The 22,541-nt window shown below is 35.8% G+C and overlaps 1 protein-coding gene across 1 annotated transcript in view; it reads right to left on the bottom strand.

The window, feature by feature from the left end:
• Window positions 1-22,541, bottom strand: part of LOC137404424 (uncharacterized) — a 33,088-nt gene that overhangs the window by 5,475 nt on the left and 5,072 nt on the right. The window contains exons 2-10 of the mRNA XM_068090624.1: window positions 18,044-18,273; window positions 14,200-14,389; window positions 12,520-12,723; window positions 11,986-12,069; window positions 10,940-11,058; window positions 8,213-8,387; window positions 7,403-7,548; window positions 6,597-6,909; window positions 978-1,120 (exon numbers count right to left, since the gene is read on the bottom strand). Coding sequence (XP_067946725.1) covers window positions 978-1,120; window positions 6,597-6,909; window positions 7,403-7,548; window positions 8,213-8,387; window positions 10,940-11,058; window positions 11,986-12,069; window positions 12,520-12,723; window positions 14,200-14,389; window positions 18,044-18,273 — 1,604 coding nt within the window. The remainder of the gene's footprint in view (window positions 1-977; window positions 1,121-6,596; window positions 6,910-7,402; window positions 7,549-8,212; window positions 8,388-10,939; window positions 11,059-11,985; window positions 12,070-12,519; window positions 12,724-14,199; window positions 14,390-18,043; window positions 18,274-22,541) is intronic.

The raw sequence follows: 22,541 nt of genomic DNA, 5'->3' as shown, positions 1-22,541 counted from the left end.
AACTTTAGTCTTTAATCTCTGGTCGAAGTAATAAGTTTAACTACTGTAAATAAAAGGTTATTGCTCATAGAATTATCCTGTTTAGCTGTTTAGTAGAGATAAATCGCATTACGATTTTGCCTGCGAAGTAGCTCACAGACAGTTAGGTTTTATACTAAAAGTTCAATCAAAAAGCTGAGCTGCACGTATTGTAAAACAAAACTTTGTGTGGTAAGTATTAAAGTTAATTAAGAGATATAATGTTCTAGATGTGTACATATATGATTGAAGCAATTCCATAGATAAAACTGTTGAACAAGCGTTTGATCTATGCCTAGAGCAGCGGAATTTCGATTGTTTTAGCACTACATCACAGCCGAATAAATGCATTAAATTCTATATCAAAGAATAGGTAATGAGATTTCACATAAATTCTCTGGTTTGAGATAGAGTTGATCAACTTAACAAATACTTTATTATTTGCTAACTTGTTAACTAACTGGTTAGATAAGCTTGGAGCTTTCTTGATGTCATCCCCTAGCAAATCCACACGGGGGTTGAACAAAGTCGACTAATCTGCATTGTGCTGAAAGAATTTTTCTAAGTTTAGGATTTTGTTTTTATGGTATCTCGAGTTGTGTTCAATATGATAAGTTAGAGGAAGTCAGCCCTTTTGTGTGTCTTTATCTCATTCCTGTGCGGTTCCTTGATAAAAAGGTTGGGTATAGAATTCACTGATCACTTGAGCACGACTACATAACCTCAACACATGTATTTGGTAAAGAGAGCAATTTAAAGTCTGTCTTTGGTCTAATATGTTGTTCACAGGCCAGGTGCTCTTGATAACTAGGCAGCAGTTGCTCTCAATGATTTCAATTAGAATAAACAACAAAATAGATGGGAACCTAAGGCTACACAAGTCAGTAATAAAGTACTTAACAAAGATTGCAACTGGTTGACTAGCACAAGAAGACTGTACTATACGAGCCATGCCTTACTTCCAACACATCCTTCTCAGGCTCTGTATAACTGTCTCCAAAAGTAAATTCGATAGCGTTGTAGGCAGATGTGTTGGACACTGTCACATCATAAAATGTTTTGGCAGTTCCAGAATAATATGGGTGGCTAGACTCGATAGTTCCTATAAAGATATAAAAGATTTTGCATTTAGACATATCTATGAAAAGGCATCTATAGGAGACACTTTCCTGAGCATGTACAATACTGGACATCTTCTCATTAGAAGGGCGAGGAATAATTTTAGTTCTTAAGTACATTATCAAAGAAAGGAGAAGTTGTGGTTAAATTATTTTAGCTCTTTAGGAGCGTAAGAGAAACTCAGTTACAATCTTAGCACTTTTTAAAAACACATACTACTACTAGAAATTCCACTGTCATACAGCCCACGACCAAAGTGATATTGGAAAAAAGAAAGGGTACTGATGGTTGAGAAATGCAATATTAGCAGTCAAATAGGATAACTGCAATGGTAGCTGTAATGTACTGGGTGTTATTATATACAGCAAATAGCAATAATGAAAGGAAAAGATTATATGTTTATATCTCTCCTCCTGCAAAAAAGAAATGCAGTATTGGCCAATATTAGAAGTAAAATGCACTGACATTATTAGAATAACCAATATTATTTATACAGTAATAATAAAAAACCAATGCACAATTTTGTTTACATTTCAAAACGGCATAGCTAACAATATCACGAAGTTGTGATATTTATATAGATTTTTAGAAAATCTGTACTACGTAGTCATTGTCCTGTAGTCATCCAAACTTATAATTAATTATATCAATAATCTCATTAGAACCGTTAGAAAAAATATCATCGTCATGCCTTTACTTACACTGCGTTAGATGTTTAGAAAGTCTGTACTGCGTAGTCATTGTTCTTTAGTTATCCAAACTTATAATTAATTATTGTAATAATCTCATAAGAAACGTTAAAAAATATCATCGTCATTTGCTTTACTTATACTGCGTTGGACATCAGTTAGAATGGGAAAGTATTCAAATGTGTCGGCAAATGAAAATGAAAAAATTGAAATCGGCAAAAATGAAACGATTTCTGTACTCCTATGTTAATTGCCAAAACCTTCGGCAATTCGACAATGCTATAGACTGGTGAAACGTACACGTTAATTTTTCGTGAAATGCGCAAGACTTCATCGTTCTATTATCTGTCCCTCGGCGTTTCAATTTTTGGTCTTAACTTTTATTAAACCACGGTTTTCAAGTGTTTTGTGGCGATTTTCGTTCAAATTAATCTGTCTATTTGTGTATAATCCGATCAGATGGGTAAGTTGTAAGATAATACCGACGGTTTACAAAGACTCGGTAACATATTTAAATAGGTTTAAATGTGTTTTGTATCGTTATTATACTTTAACGACTTTACATAACGATGCTTAAATTTGTTGATGAAATTTCTTGACGAGGGTTCGTCTCATTGTTGATGAATAATTTTCGTAAGTTGTGTGCACATGCAGTTATCATAAAAACTCCCACACTTCACTCCGCTCGTTTGGTCGTGGGATTATCATGGTACCATGGTAATTAAGGGAGCAGACACGAGCTAGTGCTTCACATATTTTTTACTCAAAGGATGCCATATTATATCACTTGCAATAGATGCACAGATTAAAAAATAGAAGAGAGCATTGGTTAGATAGCTGCTATTAAGAAAAGCCTTTGGATCAAGTGAATACTATAGGAGTTGTCTCAATTTGTTGGAGACAACATCAATAGCTTAGCCAATCTGTCATCACATACCAGAGCTTTACACGTTAAGTATGGCAAAGAAATAGAAGCACTTTGATTGTAAAAAAGTTTGGTATCAAGTCAAATCATAGAATAGCTTTTCCGGAAAATGTTGTCTAAACATTGTTTAGGAATGACTGGAACTACAGTGAGATGTGTTAACATCATCCATAGAACTAAATTTTTAAGAGATAAGTGGTTCTACACGTTTTCGATTGTCATTGTTTTGATCTTACAAATAAGTGAGCATCTAGGGTACTTATCCATGATAATTTAGGACATTTTGTCAAATTATCTAAGATTTCAGATTTATGAAGCACTGTTGCATGGAGATACTATAAAAACAAAATACCGATAAAGAATGCAGCTAGACTACAAAATAAGCATATAATACGTACCAGCAGCAAGATGCCCAAAGACCTCAAAAATTAGAAAACGTCCAAAGCAAATTAGAAACTTCAAAATTGGAGGAATCAATCATAAAAATTGCGCCAACACCAGATGCAAAACAAGTCAAAGGGATGTCGAAGCAAATAAACCTACCAACCGCCATCACTAGAAAACCATCATAAAACATTAGAGACAAATCAAATGAGTACACATATACAGATCTGCCACTCCTGTCAAACATGACCTAGATACCAGGAGTAAGTCACGAGCTCCACCGTACATGCCTACACCACGTGCACCAGCTGAAGACTTACGCAAACAAGATATCTTTAACCGCCTGATATAAAGCATTAAACCTTAACCCTCAGCCTACTCCCACAATCTAACCCTCTCACATGCCAGACATCTATAAAAGAGAACAACTCCAATGACTCAGATCTTCATCTATGTAGCTCTCTCTTTTCCCGAGGGCCTCCTTGGACGCTCTTCCTTCTGCCTGCTGAGGCGCCTCTTCCCCCACATCTATGGAGCCTCAGTCTCCTTCATCAACTGAGCCTCTTCTACACCACTATCTCAACTGCCGACACTCTATCTATGAACTGCCATGACTCTCGTTTGACTGTCCAGACCCACAGCTGGACAGGACTGAGCAAACAAACATGGACCACCATTCGATTAAGGGTGTAATTTTCGTGAGCTATTCTAATCTTTTGTCATTAATATTATTGTTTTAGAGTTTTGTTAGTTGTGTATTTCATTGTTTGACTTATAGAATAAAAAAAATAGTATTGCGTACAATAGCTAAACATCTTCACTTGTACCTGAACCAGTAATAATCAAATTAGTTCCCACAAGCTAAGCAAAAGTGTACAAACTAAACAGTTAAAATAGAATAAAATGACAAAGCAATTTCAACCCAGATGTTGTGCGGATTCAGATTAATTATGCATAACATAATTTCTCCACATCCACCCATAACAGCACTGTAAGCAGTAGAATGTGCTCTTGCAGAAGGTATACATTTTATTGACAGAAACTCATTCAAAACCACAAAAAGCCTTTTTATTGCGACTCTGTAAGAAAACTTAGTGTTAGAAAACCGCAAAAGTGCAACACTTATGGCCTCTTTATTTGCATAACAAATGGGTCGTTATCGGACGGCGACCGAGGCAATCTATATACCAAGTTAATGTTCATCATGCGGTCTTTTCTATGGTACTGTTGACTTTCGCTTTCAATAAACCAATAAATAGTGAGAGCTTTTATAATCCCGCCAAAAAGACAACCTTTGATAAGCTGAAGCTTTTGCTCCGGAGCTGCTCTTTTCGTGTCTAATGAAATAGACGTATTTTGCAAATTGAGCAACGAAATGCGAGTGACGCTCGTAGATATCGTAAATATAGCGTAGACCTTCCTTTTGTCTCTGGCAACGGAACATACCACACACACAAACAAAATCTCTGACACTCATTTATAAAAATCCATCGTTATTATTTATCTACCTGAACGACTTGGGAATGTCTTATACCTAAAGGTATCTAGCAAGAATAAAAGAGAGTCTTTCCATCTAAAAAGAGTGATGATGAGGTTAGTGCTATCGCTGTGCTATTTTTTATCGTTTTTATTTTCGATTCAATTTTTAGTTACTATGACTTGTTTTAATTAATTACTAGAAATGTTTTCATCTACTATATATTTCATTAGGCTAAGCTAAACAATTCCAAAGCTATCCATTATAAAATATTGGTTATGTATCGATGCTAGTAAGTTGATGTTATTCTATTTGCTACAAAACATTCGCGTTGAACGCTTTCCTACTAGGCCCTTCCATCAGTGGTTAAGTTAGCTATAGTGCTTCAGTATGCTGTTTTTAATATGCATCACAGAATATGAACCCAATATAAATGTGAAGTCTCGGCACAAAATACATTAGCTGCAAATAATAACTCCTAAGCATCATTTTTTTTATTTGTAGGAAGTTCATGACGCGACCGCAACACCGTCTACATGAAGTTCTATGGATTCATCTCCTACCAGCACCGCCAACATCTGCTCCTGTTTCTGCGTCCAAGCGCAAGCTGGAACAGTTTTGAGAATTTCCATCTGGCTATCCTATTTCTGCTTGCGCTGACGTTGCTTCCGGTGATGCTGCCGCAAGCAGTGTCAGTGCAGGCAACTATAGGGTAGTGAGTATGGAAATTTTAAATAGCCTCGTATCTAAGATGATTTGTTCCGCCTGTTCTAGTAGTAATGTAGGGGTAGTTCACCTGTTCTAGTAGTAATGTAGGGGTAGTTGAGAACCTGTTCTAGTAGTAATGTAGGGGTAGTTGAGAACCTGTTCTAGTAGTAATGTAGGGGTAGTTGAGAACCTGTTCTAGTAGTAATGTAGGGGTAGTTGAGAACCTGTTCTAGTAATGTAGGGGTAGTTGAGAATGCTAAGATCTATGGTATGTCTGGTTAATTTAAAGTAGTTTGCTATGATTGTGAGACAGTAATTCCGTCCCAGCACACATCCTTGAGTTTCATAAGTGGTACGGCTTACGATATTAACGATAGGTCTGTTTATTAGTGTGAGAGATCTAAAGCATCTCCAAGTTCGTATTATTTTGGCATTCTTTAAGTTGGACATTTAAAAATTTACTAGCCAATATTAATAGTTGCCAGAGTCTATGTGAAATAGCTTCAAAGTTGAATTAAATATCAAGTGGAGTAGTGTATTTGATTTTACTATTTTCAATAAAGTTCACAAAATAGTAAACAGAACCACAAAAAGTTCGCTTTTACAAAGATTTATGCAAAATATCTGAGCCCAATCTTTTATTACGAATTCAGTTATTGTTGTCAACTCAAGTAGATGATCAGAACAGCGATGATAACAGCAATAGCACACACTGGCCAATAGCCGAGTTTTGTATAACAGACTGGCTAATAGCTGTGTTCGATATCATACTTGCTAATAGCCAAGTTCTGTATCACACACTGGCCAATAGCTGAGTTTTATATCACTCACTGGCCAATAGCGGAGTTCAATGCCATACACTGGCCAATAGCTGAGTTCAATGCCATACACTGGCCAATAGCTGAGTTCTATATCACAGTCTGACCAATAGCTGAGTTCTATATCACACACTGGCCAATAGCTGAGTTCTGTATCAGACACACTGGCCAATAGCTGAGTTCTGTATCACGCACTGGCCGATAGCTGAGCTGAAGGCTGACTATCAATTCAAGAGTCGCAAACTTTTACCTGCGAGTCTCACCAAGCATAAAAATAATAAAACATTGGCATGTAAACTATGTATTCTCTAAACCATGTTTATGCATATATGTCTAGGGCCATTCTGACCAATATCATAACTTGTCCAATACAAGAATGACAGTATTGTTAAAAACTACTAAATGGTAATTTTTTCTCCGCGTGTCACTAAACAAGCTATGATACTCTATGTAGTTACCTGAGTCTCCAACATAGTAGACGATGTTGAAACCTTCCTCTCCTGTTTGCAGCTCAGCCTCAACTCTAAGGCTATAACCCCCATAACTCTTTCGGCTGTATGTAGCTTCTCTGCTACTCTGGAATCTTCCGACTATTTCATTATGGGAATAGCGACCTTCCACCAGCCCAAAGTCTTTGAAGTAATTTAGCCAAAGTTTCTGGGTGAGGGGATAGCGGAGCTCTTTAGTCTGTGTTGGTACGTACTTGGTCGTTGATGCTCCAGTGTATGATTGAATGAGGGTGTTATATTCTATTCCTTTATTGGTCAAGCTCTGGATGTAAAAAATTCATGCACTTTATTGTCATCAAGTTAGAGACAATTGTAGAATTTGGAAATGTTTAAATTATTCTGCTGCCTTTATATCTATCATAGGACAATTATACAACCAACCACAACTTAGACCTGATGGGAATTTGACTTAGGCTTTTTAGCTTCTGATCTTCGGACTCAATAAATATCTCAAAAGAAGGGCATGTACTCAAAGAACACTGTATTATAGTTAGAAATACTTTGTTCTAATGCAATTTTTGGTCTAATATAAAAGTGTTTGTCTTTAGCCAAAAATGGGAAACCGAGTAACTTTTTATAGCTTCTGCTCCTATACTATTCTATGTAACTTTATGAATATTTATTATTGGTAGCTCTATAAAAATAATCCATAGATCAATGCATAACTCTATGACCGTTTGCTTTTCTGTAAATATTTCAATATCTTTGAAAATAGAATTCAATCAGTAGTCGTGAGTAGCTTTATGAGCTTTTACCAGATCAAGCCAGGCTCTGTACTCGGCCAGTTCGAGTCTCTCTACTGTTGTAGTAAGACTCCAGTTAGCAGGAAGTGGCATTCCTTCTACCTTGGTTGGATGATCTGACCGAATCACATCTGGATAGCCATTGGACTTCATATAGCCTGTGTTTATACAGACATGTAGTAGAATCATTTTACACAAAGTAGAATCATTTTACACCCACCCTTTCTGGGCAGCTAGCAAATTGTTTTTTTGTTTTTAAGCTTTGCCTAAAAGGAAATATACAATAAACATTAGAACAAAATTTTAGTATTTCTTTTTAGGAGTTGATTTAAGGAAGCAAAACAAAATTTAACTTTTAACCAGGTATTAAAAATACTAACAAAATTTTCAAAAGGTGTTCAGTTTAAAAAAAAATTTAAGTACTCTGTGACCAGCTAGTGTTAATTTTTAGAAGAAAATAACATAAAAATACAGCATTAAAAATTATATGCAGTTAAAAATAACTGTATAAAACATTTGATATGTTTGATTGCAGACGTGCATGTACAATGTAGGTGTATTTTATAGTAAAAATATATATTTGATTCGGTAAGCTTAAGTTTTCTATTACAATCTGCAAGTGATGAATCTGATTATCACAAAAACTCCAAGTCAGAATATCGCCATTTATTTGTTTGGTTGTCTTTTGCTAGCAATACTTTGGTTTGCCTTGTGAGGACATGGGGCTGCTCTGACACAAATATTACAAAAAGTCAAGTCAAAATTTAGTAATTAAGTATTTTATCATTTCACCAGGGGATGAGTAAGGTTGTGCCTTCTTACCGACAGCTTTGAAGTTGATAAGATCTGAGGGACCATAACAGAGCAGAAGGGTGAAAGGACCTGTGGTGGTGATGGTAAGGGACACGCTGGTCATGCTGACTACTGGTATGTAGTAGACAGAATCGCTGACTATCGAATGCCTAGCTATAAGGTACTCCTCCATCCCGACTAGTAACTAAATAGTAGAGAGAAGAGGCTATTCACATATCACTGTAAGTACTGGATTGAGTGGCCAGAGAGGATTAGAAAGTGATATTGAGAGTGAACGGCGCCAAAGTTTGAATTTGAATACAATATTACAAATGCATGAAGGTGATATTATAACATATATAACCTTTGTTTGTATCTCATGTCTCATGAATATCTTATAAAATGCTTTACTTACCTGTACTGTGTTAGAGAAAATATATCTACAGTGTAAATCAGCTACACAAGTTACAATAAAATCAAAATAATCTTTTGACCATACTAGGAGTATATACCGACAGTGCTAGGAGTATATACCGACAGTGCTATGAGTATATACCGACAGTGCTTGGAGTATATACCTACAATGCTAAGAGTATATACCGACAGTGCTAGGAGTATATATACTGACAGTGCTAGGAGTATATACCGACAGTACTTGGAGTATATACCGACAGTGCTAGGAGAATATACCGATAGTGCTAGGTGTATATACCGACAGTGCTAGGAGTATGTACTGACAGTGCTAAGAGTATATACTGACAGTGCTAGGAGTATGTACTGACAGTGCTAGGAGTATATACCGACAGTGCTAGGAGTATATACCGACAGTGCTAGGAGTATATACCGACAGTGCTAGGAGTATATACTGACAGTGCTAGGAGTATATACCAATAGTGCTAGGTGTATATACCGACAGTGCTAGGAGTATATACCAACAGTGCTAGGCGTATATACCGACAGTGCTAGGAGTATATACCGACAGTGCTAGGAATATATACCGACAGTGCTAGGAGTATATACTGACAGTGCTAGGAGTATATATACTGACAGTGCTAGGAGTATATACCGACAGTGCTAGGAGTATATACCGACAGTGATAGGAGTATATACCGACAGTGCTAGGAGTATATACCGACAGTGCTAGGAGTATATACTGACAGTGCTAGGAGTATATATACTGACAGTGCTAGGAGTATATACCGACAGTGCTAGGAGTATATACCGACAGTGCTAGGAGTATATACCGACAGTGCTAGGAGTATATACCGACAGTGCTAGGAGTATATACTGACAGTGCTAGGAGTATATACCAATAGTGCTAGGTGTATATACCGACAGTGCTAGGAGTATATACCGACAGTGCTAGGAGTATATACTGACAGTGCTAGGAGTATATACCGACAGTGCTTGGAGTATATACCGACAGTGCTAGGAGTATATACTGACAGTGCTAGGAGTATATACCGATAGTGCTAGGTGTATATACCGACAGTGCTAGGAGTATATACCGACAGTGCTAGGAGTATATATACCGACAGTGCTAGGAGTATATATACCGACAGTGCTAGGAGTATATACCGACAGTGCTAGGAGTATATACCGACAGTGCTAGGAGTATATACCGACAGTGCTAAGAGTATATACCGACAGTGCTAGGAGTATATACCGACAGTGCTAGGAGTATATACCGACAGTGCTAGGAGTATATACCGACAGTGTTAGGAGTATATACCGACAATGCTAGGAGTATGTACTGACAGTGCTAAGAGTATATACTGACAGTGCTAGGAGTATATACCGACAGTGCTAGGAGCATATACCGACAGTACTAGGAGTATATACCGACAGTGCTAGGAGTATATACCGACAGTGCTAGGAGTATATACCGACAGTGCTAGGAGTATATACCGACAGTGCTAGGAGTATATACCGACAGTGCTAAGAGTATATAGCGCATAGTTTTATTGTCAGACACATTTTGTTTATCATGCATAGTTGCTAATATTCTGGAAAAGTGAGATGTTGAAAGCACATGTATAGTTGCCATGGTTTTATTTTTTGAAAGACTCAATTTTATTTGACAGAGAGAGAGCTAATATACCATAAACCTACATTATGTACATATACATGTAAGTCTACCTGAAAACCAGATAAGCCCGGTTAGATGGCCTTCACTTATTTTAGAAACATTTGCTATAATATAACCACTCATATTAAAGAGCTGGTTATATATGTACTAGCTTATTGTGAGGGTTCTTTTGGCTATAAAACTCTCTACCTCTTAGAGTTGTAATAACCAAGTATAGATCAATTGAAAGAAGATCTCCCAGAAATCTAAGATCTCTGATAGAGTGAAACATTTAATACACGCTGCCACATGCCATGCTGCCACACTGTTCTGATGAGCAAATCACTATTCTATTCTTTCCTTCATTGACAGTAACCAACTTAATCATTTTATCATAACTTTATGGCCTTATTGGCTTCTCGCGCTTGTCGTAAATAAAGTTCGCATTAATTCAAAAAAGCTTTTGCCTGCATTCAATAACTTGTAGTATAATATGCCAACAGGTTACAAAAGTATAATGCCTTACGCAAGGAAGAAAAAGCAGTGCTGACTCTCTGTAAACATACCAATTTAGAGGGTTCATAACATTTCAATAAAACATGTACATGCTTAGTTTATACAACTTTAGCCCTATCACTGACTTGCATGAGCATATAGTAAATATAACTCTAGATTTACTGTAGACCTACTTTTAGTGTATAGCTATCTGCGTACGTAGTCACGTTGTAGAAAGAGATTTTTAAAGATGAGCCAGGAAATGAGGTGTTACCATCCTTCAACTGCCAGCTGTGTACAACGTCTCGAGGCTCTACATGTGGGAGAACAAACGGATAGACTGACAACTGGTACACACTACATGGCAAGGAAAAGAATGTGCCATATTTCACTGCTGCACATGAAAGACAATAAGTATTTATAGTAGTTCATTTGCATAAAAACAATGTGATTGCTAGTTATAAAATCGTGATGCTCTAAAGCTTCACAGTCAGATAAAGTAGGTCCTCTTTAACTGGATGACAAGTGAAGTAGGTACTCTATAGCGGCATGACATGCAAGGTAGGTGCTTCATAGCTGCATGGCCAACTGAATATTGAAAAACATAAATGTGCAATAAAAATAGCAAAAAATTATGTTAACCTTTATGTTGTATTGTATTGTATTGTCACGAGAAGTATTGTATTACAGAAAACACAGCTAACAGGTAGGAAGCACATAAAGGAACTGACTTAGTTACTAGTTAGTAAACCCATAGCTGTGGGTCATTAGACAATCATGCAATTAAAGCACTACCAAGAGAAAGCGTGATACGTAACACTTTATATTGTAAATAAAAAAATTACTTTACGAAAAGTGTAAACTTTTCGTAAATTATATTTACAAAAGTGTTACGTATTAGCACAGCTAATACGTAACGCTTTATATTGTAAATAAAAAAATAACCTACTCATTAGAAATACGGTAAAATAAACCTTGTATTTTATACTGAAAAATAGCCTGAACTAACTGTTATTATTGTTACCCTGTCTATCTTGTTTACATACACTAAATATTTGGCATTGTCATTTTAAGACCCAGAAGAAGACAAAAAAAGTTTAATTCCGTTTATTATTTCTGGGTGACGGAAACATGGGATGTAGAAATGCTTGAAATTATCCACTCTTGTGTATTATTTAAAAATTTTCCTTTTACTAATTAGATAAATAACATAAAATGCAAAGAAATTGAGAGAACCAACCTGTGTAGGGGTAAGATAGAAACCCATAAGACATGTATTGCCCTTCATTCCCAGTTGTGTATGGAAACCATTCCAGTACAAAATCTATAACAAATTTGTGGATTGTTGCACTGAGATAAACATTGCAATGAATACATGAGTAATCTGTGGTGCACTCAGCCTAACTGATGTTAGGGAGCTTGTTGATATACACCCGTTGCGAGAATGAAGAACTCTAGTCATAATAAAAGATAGATGGCATTGAACACACAACATTCAGCCTGCAAGTTCTGAATTTGTTCACTAAGCTACCAGACACAATATAAAATAGATGCAGCTAGCACTTATTTTTCATGATATTCATCGACTCACACTTTTCACAACCAGAGTGTTTACATTGTATGTATGCTACCACAGATAAGCCTAGGCGTGCAATGTATAATACCATCCTTCAAGCAGCCAATTTAATAATAAAACATTAATTAGCAACCTTGGACCATCATATGGCTTTGTAAGTAGTTAGTCATCCATTAATAATATATATGACCTCTTTACCTCTTTCGATAGATGAGTTATTGACTAGCTGTAGTGTGGAGTCACCAGTCAGGTTTGAAGTACTCAAAATCTGCTCTCCTTCCTCTAAGTCAACTGAAGTATCACCTAATTGCGCAGTCCAAGAGGTGTTCCCTTGACTCACTAAGTTAATAAGGATTGTCTCTACTTCTGGCGGCGACCATCTTATCCTTTTGTCAAAGGTTGCTGCAATATAACATACATAGACATGTAGAATGCATAGAAGGTTGCTGCAATATAACATACATAGACATGTAGAATGCATAGAAAAGATTGAATTAACAGTTTGCTAAATTTATTAACCGTAAGTAACCGTTAGGAACATGACATCATCATTGTAAGTGAACAGAGATCTACAAATAAGATCAGAAAAGTTTTTTAATTTAATAATTTTAATAAGTAATATAGCCTGTGATTGTGTAATGTAATGCATGCCATGTGAAACTGGTTAACTTCAGCAAAGAATATTCAGGAGCAATGACTGCCAATGAGCAGAGGTCTGTTGTTACTTGTCACTAATGCCTTACAAAGCTTCTAAGAACGTTACAATTCTCAGTAGAATATCATAGCATTTCACTGAGAAGATGACCAGTTTTATAGCTTATTAGCTCTTTATTGTGGAACAAACCCATCTGAATATAAAAAGAGTTGTCTACCCATGTGCTGGCTAAGCAACTCTTAACATAACATCAAGCTTAGTTTTTGCACAATTCGTTAGCTGTTTATAGATTATAGGTGCATCATACATAGTAAATGTATTATTATTAAAAAGTAGTACTCATTCTTATTCATTACTAGCATTATCTCAATTTTCAAGCAAAACAAATTTTATCTCCATTTTTTGACTACCGTGAGTGGTATTCGGTGGCCTTTTACAAATCATCAGTGTTGACAAGGAAGGTTAGCTTCAAAAAATGCGGAATGAAGGCCAACACTTTATGACCAAGTGTTTAAAGCTGACAGAAACGTTATGATAAATCATGTAACAATAGTACTCACTGTATAGTAGGGGGTAAAATAGACAGTAAATTGTTGCAAGACTGCATGTCCTACTTCATCAATCCATACAGCCAAAAAGGCATGTCGCAAAAAAGTTGGCCAATTCCAGCTTATCACATGACTGTTTATTGCAAGCTCAAAGTGTCTGTTTTTATACAAAAATTCACACTTCGCTGATAATGAAGAAAATTTAGAATATATCCAAAAGAAATTAATAGAAAGCACCATAGTAATCAATCGTCATTCAGGTTTCAGTAAAAAACAAAATGACAAATGTCATATTTGTAAACCAGCTGTTAGGCAGCCTAGATTTAGATCAGTGGTAACCTGATAACCTGAGTTCAATTGAACCCTAGAAAGTGAGTGAGTCTCAGGGGAGATTTCTCAAAGGCAACAGTAGAAATCACACTGATTTGCAAGGTCATTATGTCTTTATGAAGAATTTGTTAGGAGTTGGAGCATTATATTGGTTTTGTTCTTGGAACACAGTCATGTTAATACACAGTTCACTTTGTGCACCAGTAGAAAAACATGTACATGTCTTGAATGTGAAAAAAATCATTTTTTTTTATTAAAAAAAGATTTTGTGAAAGCGCATATGAAGCTGGTGAAAAACCACTGGTTTAGAGTAAAGGTGGGGCTTTAATTTGATGCGGACCTTACCAAAGTTTAGAAAGCCCCAGATAGCTGAATCCTCCTCGTGAGTTGATATCCACCTGACTCTGATGTCTGCTTCTACACTACCACCAATTAAGATTACATCGACTAGAAGCACTGAAGCTCTTGTCTCAAACACTTCTCCTCTGCTCTTCGTGCTCATGTTATATATTTGAGTATTATGATTCTCAATAAACTAAAATAATAATATAATACTAATGATAATAATGGCAATATAAAAGAGCGCCTTGGTATGTTTGAACTCTCATACCAACAAGCTGTTGTGATAAGGTTGTCTCAAAATCTGGGGGGGTGAATTATTTTAAATAATTAAACTAATATCATTTTATGAAGATCTGCCTACAAATAAATACTTCGGCCTAATAAAAGTACTTAAATTCTGTAGTGTATCCTTTTATAAATAAAAACAAAACCATTATGCATTTTTTGTTAATATTATTGTTGCTGAGCATAACGCCTTTTAGGCAACTGAAATATTTTTGTATAAAACTGTAAAAAAAGACTAACATAAGATTTTGTTTTAAACTAGTCGAACGCCCGGCATTGCACGGGTAATAGAATAATCACCCTATGAACTTGAGAAACTTAATTGGAAAGCTAGATCTTTACTAAAATCTTTACTAAAAACATTGCCCGCATTTTGGGCCAACTTAACAATCGTTACGCATAACCGTAAACACTGCTAGTTATTAACCCCAAGCAATCGCTTTAAGCAAAAATATTTTAACCAATATAATGACTATTTGCCCAATGAAACCATTGTATTCCGTATAGCTCAATGAATAAGTTCACCTCTTTTCGATTTAGAGGTCCCGAGATCAAATCCAGTATCATGCGGATTTTTCATTAGTAGATATTATTTGCTACGACTGTACACTGGGTTTAACCAAAAGACAAAAAGATAAACACTGAGATTAATATATATAAATATATATATATATATATATATAGAGATTAACTAGATGGATGCCCAGTGTTGCACGGGGACTAAAAAATTTCTGTACAGAAAATTTATTTTTAATCAACATATTCAACATCAACATTTAGTATTCTAACTTTTAAATGAAAATGTTTGTTTATTTCTGTGAACTGTGCTATTTTTGTTTACTGTGTGTATCTCTGTGCAATTTATACCGTGCGGGCTGCAGTGCCCACTCCAGAGCTATACTGATTGCAATAATCTTGTTGCCATGAACGTGAAGCCATGAAAGATTGGCACGTATTCAATATGTGTCAAATTTATTCCATGGTATTACTAGTCAAAGTGTGTAGTGTGTTAGATAAATAGATGTCCACAGAACTGGAGGTTGTGAGTTCAAATTCAGTTTGCAGCGGGTATCTCAATCTTAAAACTTTATTGCTATAGCTGGACAGACAGACGGACAAACATTTAGATATATATATATAGATTAAGTTGTTAGGTTATTATTCAGCATTGTTGCTGTAGGAAAATACAAAAACCTGACCATAACTAGAGAGTTGAAAAAGAAAAATGACCATCCTCCAAGTTTAGTTAAATCAGAACCAACTCTAAATGACAGATATAAGAAAGCTGAAAATTATGTTTTGAATGGTTTTACTAAATTAGCAGTCTAACTTAACTAATATGGAGTGTTCATTCCAGGGTGCTAGTCATACACATAATGAACTCTATGTTTGTATAAAGTCGATATAGTTTGCCGTTATAAAGTTGTAAGTTATAAGTTTTTTAAAGTACTGTATATGCAACATACAGTATTCATGAATACCAAACCTGACTGTTAAAAGGTTACAAAGAAAACAAGCAGCTTGTCGCATCTTAAAAAAATGTTGAGGTTTCTTAACAGACCTTTTCACGCAACATGTCTGTCTGTCTGTCTGTCTATCTCCAATATTTTGGCATTATCAAAAAAACTCTTTCCTTTCCCCTATATTTCCCGGTTCTGTAGAAAAGAGAATGTATTTTAAAGGAGGCAGTGTGAGAGCTTATGTGCAGTGGTGCTGCCGAGTCTCAAGATGGAGCCTGTTATATTTGACACGGAGTCAGCAGAAATATGATTGAGAAAAGTTCTTTTGGAGCATTTCAAGTGCTTTTACTATCTCCATAGTAGATAGTATGAGCCTTATAGTATAAGCCTATAGCGTTATAGTACATTTACTATAGTGCCGTATTATAAGGCATTATAGTGTATTTAGTGCTTTATAATACATTTACAGATGACATACACATCAACATCTTAAACAGCAAATAGTAATTGATGAGTTTAAACATATTTTTGCACAATGCAATCGCAAAGATTTCATCCAGATGGCACCCTGAGTTACTTCATACATAGAATACACATGCATGAATCTTTCTATGAGACAGTTTCATACATAGAATAAACATGCATGAATCTTTCTATGAGACAGTTTCATACATAGAATAAACATGCATGAATCTTTCTATGAGACAGTTTCATACATAGAATAAACATGCATGAATCTTTCTATGAGACAGTTTCATACATAGAATAAACATGCATGAATCTTTCTATGAGACAGTTTCATACATAGAATAAACATGCATAAATCTTTCTATGAGACAGTTTCTTCCGACACTTTTGCCACTTTGATATCAGATCAACTTCTAATATTTGTGTTTAAAGCATTCTCTGAACAGTTTGTAAAGTGCACAAGGTTTATAAGAATATGTAGTGTTTTGACTTTCGAGTGATGTAGCTTTTTAAGGAAAGTACTTAGAAACAGACTAGTGAAATTCTGTTTGTGATTACACAGATATTAACTTCATGGATTTTAAACATATTTTTGAACATTTGTATAAAAGTATGCTCTGCTGAAAAATATTTATAATAATTTTACAAAAAGATAATGCAATGATTTTTATACTAATAATAAATATTTGATCAGGTAAAAAAGTATCTGTTTGCCATGTATAAATTCTCCACTAAACTCAAACATAAATTCAAAGTTCTACTTAATTCTAACTGAGAAACAGTACTTTACAGGACTACTGTAATCTATTTGAACTCAAGTAAGTGTTCTGGAATTATAAATCAATAGTTTGGTACATCCTCGGCCTCTACTGAGGCTACAAAAATCAATTGGCTATGAATAGAGCATCAACCATTGTAGAGTTATTTAGCAATTTGATTTTAGCGATTGATTTCATTTAATAAATACTTTACACTAATAAAAGCTTTTCTCATCAAAACCTTTTCAATTTCTGTTACGCATAATAATGTTCTAAATTTTTATAATATTTCGGAGGCTTTCAATATAATGATGTAAACAGTTTTGGTGTAGAGCCACTGTTAAACAACCTGAGTGCAGCTAAAACTGCCAAATAATAGTTGATTCCTGTTAGACTAGCAAAAAGTACTGCTCCAACTTTTGTTTCTCCTTTAGCTTATATTATAAACTTCAAATTAGGAGGAAAAATTGGTCAAAATAGTCTTGAAATAGTCGCTAGTAATTTCAAATAGCTCAAGTACAAAAGGATATACACGCTATAATAAAGAGTATAAAGAGTACTGAGCGTTAGTCAATCACTACAAATTTGGTTCAAGCGGATATATCTCTGCTCTCATCAGTTGATAACTTCATAATGATTATTTTATCAATGCAGTTTCTATCATATGTTTTTTTATTAATAATTTTTTCACATATTTCAATACACTTACACTTATAAACACTATTGACGGCTCAAGACATGTTTGAAGAGACTTACGTAGAAACTGGCACTAAACACTACTGCCACTTTTCACTGCAACCCCCTTAATCCTCACCTGCTTCTTATATACACTCCTGTCCTACTTGCGATGTTTGTAAACAAGTTGACACGACTTACCTTCACATGGTCTTGTATGTTCAAATCGCTCTTCTCCACAGTGAAAGTTGTTTTCCATCCTTCCTGAGTGTAGATAGTGATATAATCTCTGTAAATGTTGCTCAAATTAGCGCCGGGCTTTGGATACTGTATGAGGCCGCCTCTGTACACGATGGGTGGGGACTGTCTCATGATACCTCCATTTAAGTCGGAGTAAATCTCCTTATCAACTGCTGCCCAGCATGATGAAACTATGAAGCAAAAGTTATATACATGCAAATAAAACATTTCAATAGAGTTGAAATTGTCAAAGAAAAATTATTTAGAAATGCATTAACATGAGTTGTGTCATCACAAACTTGCAATTTGTTAAAAATATTGTTAGGGTTTTCTATTTCCGATACCTAAAAACTTAGGTGTCAACAATGAATTGAAGGAGTCATTTTCTTTATGAGCATTGCAAACTTAATTCTACATATATATTTGTACGGCCTCCAAAGGACTAGATAATTTTGCACTAACCATGAGATCCTTCAGAGTCATCTTCCCCATGAACTTTACAAATTAAAAAGTCATCTCTATATAAATGTAGATTGTTGTTTCTATGAGCAATTAGACAACTATGAACAGTCTGTGTGAGTACATACAGTCCAAGCAGTGTTTTAGAGAGCATATATACCAAAGAAAGGTGGCCCACACGAGTATGGAAGAAACAAAGCTGAAGTCAAGTCTACAGGTCTAGAAGTGCGATAATATTATAACAGTGTTGGGGTTGATGCAGGGCCCGTGTCTAACAAACAGACTCAACTAAGTGACAGGCACTTGATTCAAGCTTATATTGGTAAGTTTATAAAATACTAGATTTTTAAGTTAATGGTATATTTTGGTAATGGCTATGACGGACATAATAGATTTAGAGAGTTAAGGAATAAAATAATAGAGACATTGCTATTTTCATAGTTTATGATTTGTAATGTTCATTTTGTTTATCACAATTTTTTTATTTTTGGTAGAGTGAGCTAGGTCAAGGATTAGAGCGGTAGCCAAGATCCATGGAATGGCTATTTAGGTCTTATAGGCGGCAAAAATATGCCAAAGCAATTATCTTGTTGAAGCACAACCCTTTGATAGTCTTCCATTATTATTAATAATCAGATAATCGCAGAGCTGTTTCCGTCTGTCTTCCAATTTTATAATTTGTACAGACTGGAATCTTATTGTAATTATTTATTTTTAAATTGTGACTATTTTTTTTGCAAATCATTTTGCTCTCAAATTCCTTCAACCAATGATTACTTACATGTATTAAAAACAAAAAAAATTCCCAAATGTCTCAGAAATAGAGACCAAACACTACAGGCTTCTGCATCGCCTCCGAAAGGTCTGGACACCGTCTCCTGAGAGAATTATCGTAGCCTATGTCACTTCATCACACCTCAGCTGCATAGGATTATCCTCCAAGTGCAAGTCTTATTTTGTGAAGTTGTAGTTAATCAACATGATAAATTATTACTGTAAATTATATTTACTGAGTTAAATTGTATGTGTGCAGAGACTGATGAGCCTGTTTATGGATTAGGGATATCTGTAAACAGACTTCGGCTACAAAGATCTTCAACAGCAATTTTTAGTAGCTGGTTGCAACCGAATCTAAACTTAAAACTTTCTCAGGTTCTCAGGCTCTCATCTAAGTACCAAAAAGCAAATGCAACCAGCCATAAACCTGGCTAGTTGCATTTGCTGGATTCTCTCTGACCGAACACGAAACACAATATAAATCTGGTAAAGTAGCATAATAAATAAACCATTATCAGAGAAAGTTTTCATTTTACTTTGCTTTTACTTATGCAATGATGAACTATGCTTGTGTAGAAGGTATATGACAGGTCATGCTGGTGTCAGATACAACATGCTTGTGTAGAAGGTATATGACAGGTCATGCTGGTGTCAGATACAAAATGCTTGTTTAGAAGGTATATGGCAGGTCATGCTGGTGTCAGATACCACATGTTTGTGTAGAAGGTATATGACTGGTCATGCTGGTGTCAGATGGAACATTTTCAGACAGCATTTGTTCTACTCTTTACAGGCACATATTCTGAGAAAGGGGTCATTGAACTTTACCCAATGGTACCACCAACAACCAGCCAGCTGATCCTATGAAGCTAATAATTCGCTGAGGTAACTGCATCAAAGATAATAACAATATGGCTTAAGGCTGCAAATTTAAATACCCTTCCAAGATAACACTATTTTAACCAAAAATGTTGAAGCTAAAAATAAATATGTTTGTATTTAAAATTCCCTCCATCTTTGGATTAGTAACATTATATACCCCTTTTGTAATATTTGACCCAAATATGAAACGATTTATGTGGCTAGAAAATGAGAAAAATTTTAAAATTTGACTAACTTTTTCAATAATAGTAGCTATAGGTCAGGTCTCTTAGGTGTAGGGGTTGTCCAATTGGGTACAAGTGACGAATCCAATCTCGTATCACTCAAAATTTCAGAAGAAATACAGTAATTTCTGCTAAGATTCGGTTACATAATAGTACGCAATAACCAATTTAGGTAGAGTTGGCATAGAGAACAAGCATATGTATGGTCATATACAGTTGACCAGTCGCTTCTTCAGACTTCACTTTCCCTTACTTCAATTATTCAAACGATTGTGCAATGTGGCCGTGCCTTTTTAAAGAATGACTACTTTGACTGATAGATGGCTCTCGCAACAGACGAAGTGTGCGCGTAGGTTTGTTGCGCTGGAGTGTTGTACTGTAATTACATTTTGTCATTATTACTGCTATTAATAGTATACTGTACCCTATCACAAGTATAACCATATTTTACTCTCTCATGAATACTGTATAATATGCATATTTTACCATATTGTAGTCTAGGACAGTGTGTGTGTGTGCGCGCGCGCGCGCGTGTGTGCGTGTGTGTGCATGTGTGTGTGCGTGTGTGTGTGTGCGCATGTGTGTGTGTGTGCGTGCGTGCGTGAGAGACAATATAGGCTATGTAATGTACAGTACACAGTTTTCAATGCTGGACGTTGCCTAGCCTGTATTAGTCTGAACAAACGAGGGTTATCTGTACATCTGGTAGGGTGTACTATGTACACACAAGGGTTGTCTGTACATCTGGTAGGGTGTACTATGTACACACAAGGGTTGTCTGTACATCTGGTAGGGTGTACTATGTACATACGAGGGTTGTCTGTACACCTGGTAGGGTGTACTATGTACACACAAGGGTTGTCTGTACATCTGGTAGGGTGTACTATGTACAGACGAGGGTTGTCTGTACATCTGGTAGGGTGTACTATGTACAAACGAGGGTTGTCTGTACATCTGGTAGGGTGTACTATGTACACACAAGGGTTATCTGTACATCTGGTAGGGTGTACTATGTACACACAAGGGTTATCTGTATATCTGGCAGGGTGTACTATGTACACACAAGGGTTGTCAGTACATCTGGTAGGGTGTACTATGTACAAACGAGAGTTATCTGTATATCTGGTAGGGTGTACTATGTACACACAAGGGTTGTCAGTACATCTGGTAGAGTGTACTATGTACAAACTAGGGTTGTCTGTATCAGCAAAAGCTGCAATTTGAGATCTTTATAAATATTTTAGTGTTTGTAGGCTATGGTAACTCACTGTTTGCCTCACTACAAACACATCTGGTTTACGCTAAAAATATTTTATTGGGTTTGCTCGTGTCTTCGATAGAGGACTCACCCTATTGGCCACTTATCGCTCCAAATATCACAAAGAAGATAACTCCAAATTTAAGGATATGCGTTGGTCTAAACAGCTTCCAATAGCATATGCCTTTTTACTATAGATGTCTTTCCGATATTTTGTCGCGCTTATCTCTAGTGAGTGTAGAGAGAGTTAAAAGGCATATTTGTAATTGTATGACAGAAAATTTTGTATTACTTTGCAGCAGCATTTGACAAATTAGCATGCTAGCCTCTGTTTCTATGGTTCTCTCACAAAACACAGTAGAATAACAGGTCAAATTCAAATGTACAGGAATAGCTAACATCTATCAGCTTCATCTGGTCATCACAGATACAACCCATCGCGGCTGCCAACTAGAGGTCTTTATAGACAATATTTTAGAGTAACAGACTTGCCAATTTATACGCGCAGAGAGCCAAGACCACATAGCCCTACAGGTAAAAACTAGCCAAGACCACAAAGCCCTACAGGTAAAAACTAAGCAAGACAGTAATTACCATAAAAAAATGTTCCGATGCAATTGTCGGAGTTCAACAAAATTTTAATGTCATGAAAACGTAACACGGAATTATCTTCCTCTAGAATACCAACTCGGCAATATTGTAGACAGCACTCTATGACCTACTTAATGGATGTTTGACAAAGGCTTGTTGAGCAAATTTAGGCCCAAATCACATAGATTGCTTGGTCAAAGGTTTTCATCCGTGTATGTCATATGTGTGTATGTCATATGTGTGTATGTCATATGTGTGTATGTCATAT

This window comes from Watersipora subatra, chromosome 9 (assembly GCF_963576615.1).
Source record: "Watersipora subatra chromosome 9, tzWatSuba1.1, whole genome shotgun sequence".
NCBI lineage: Eukaryota > Metazoa > Bryozoa > Gymnolaemata > Cheilostomatida > Watersiporidae > Watersipora > Watersipora subatra.
This window is presented reverse-complemented; position numbering and strand designations above follow the sequence as displayed.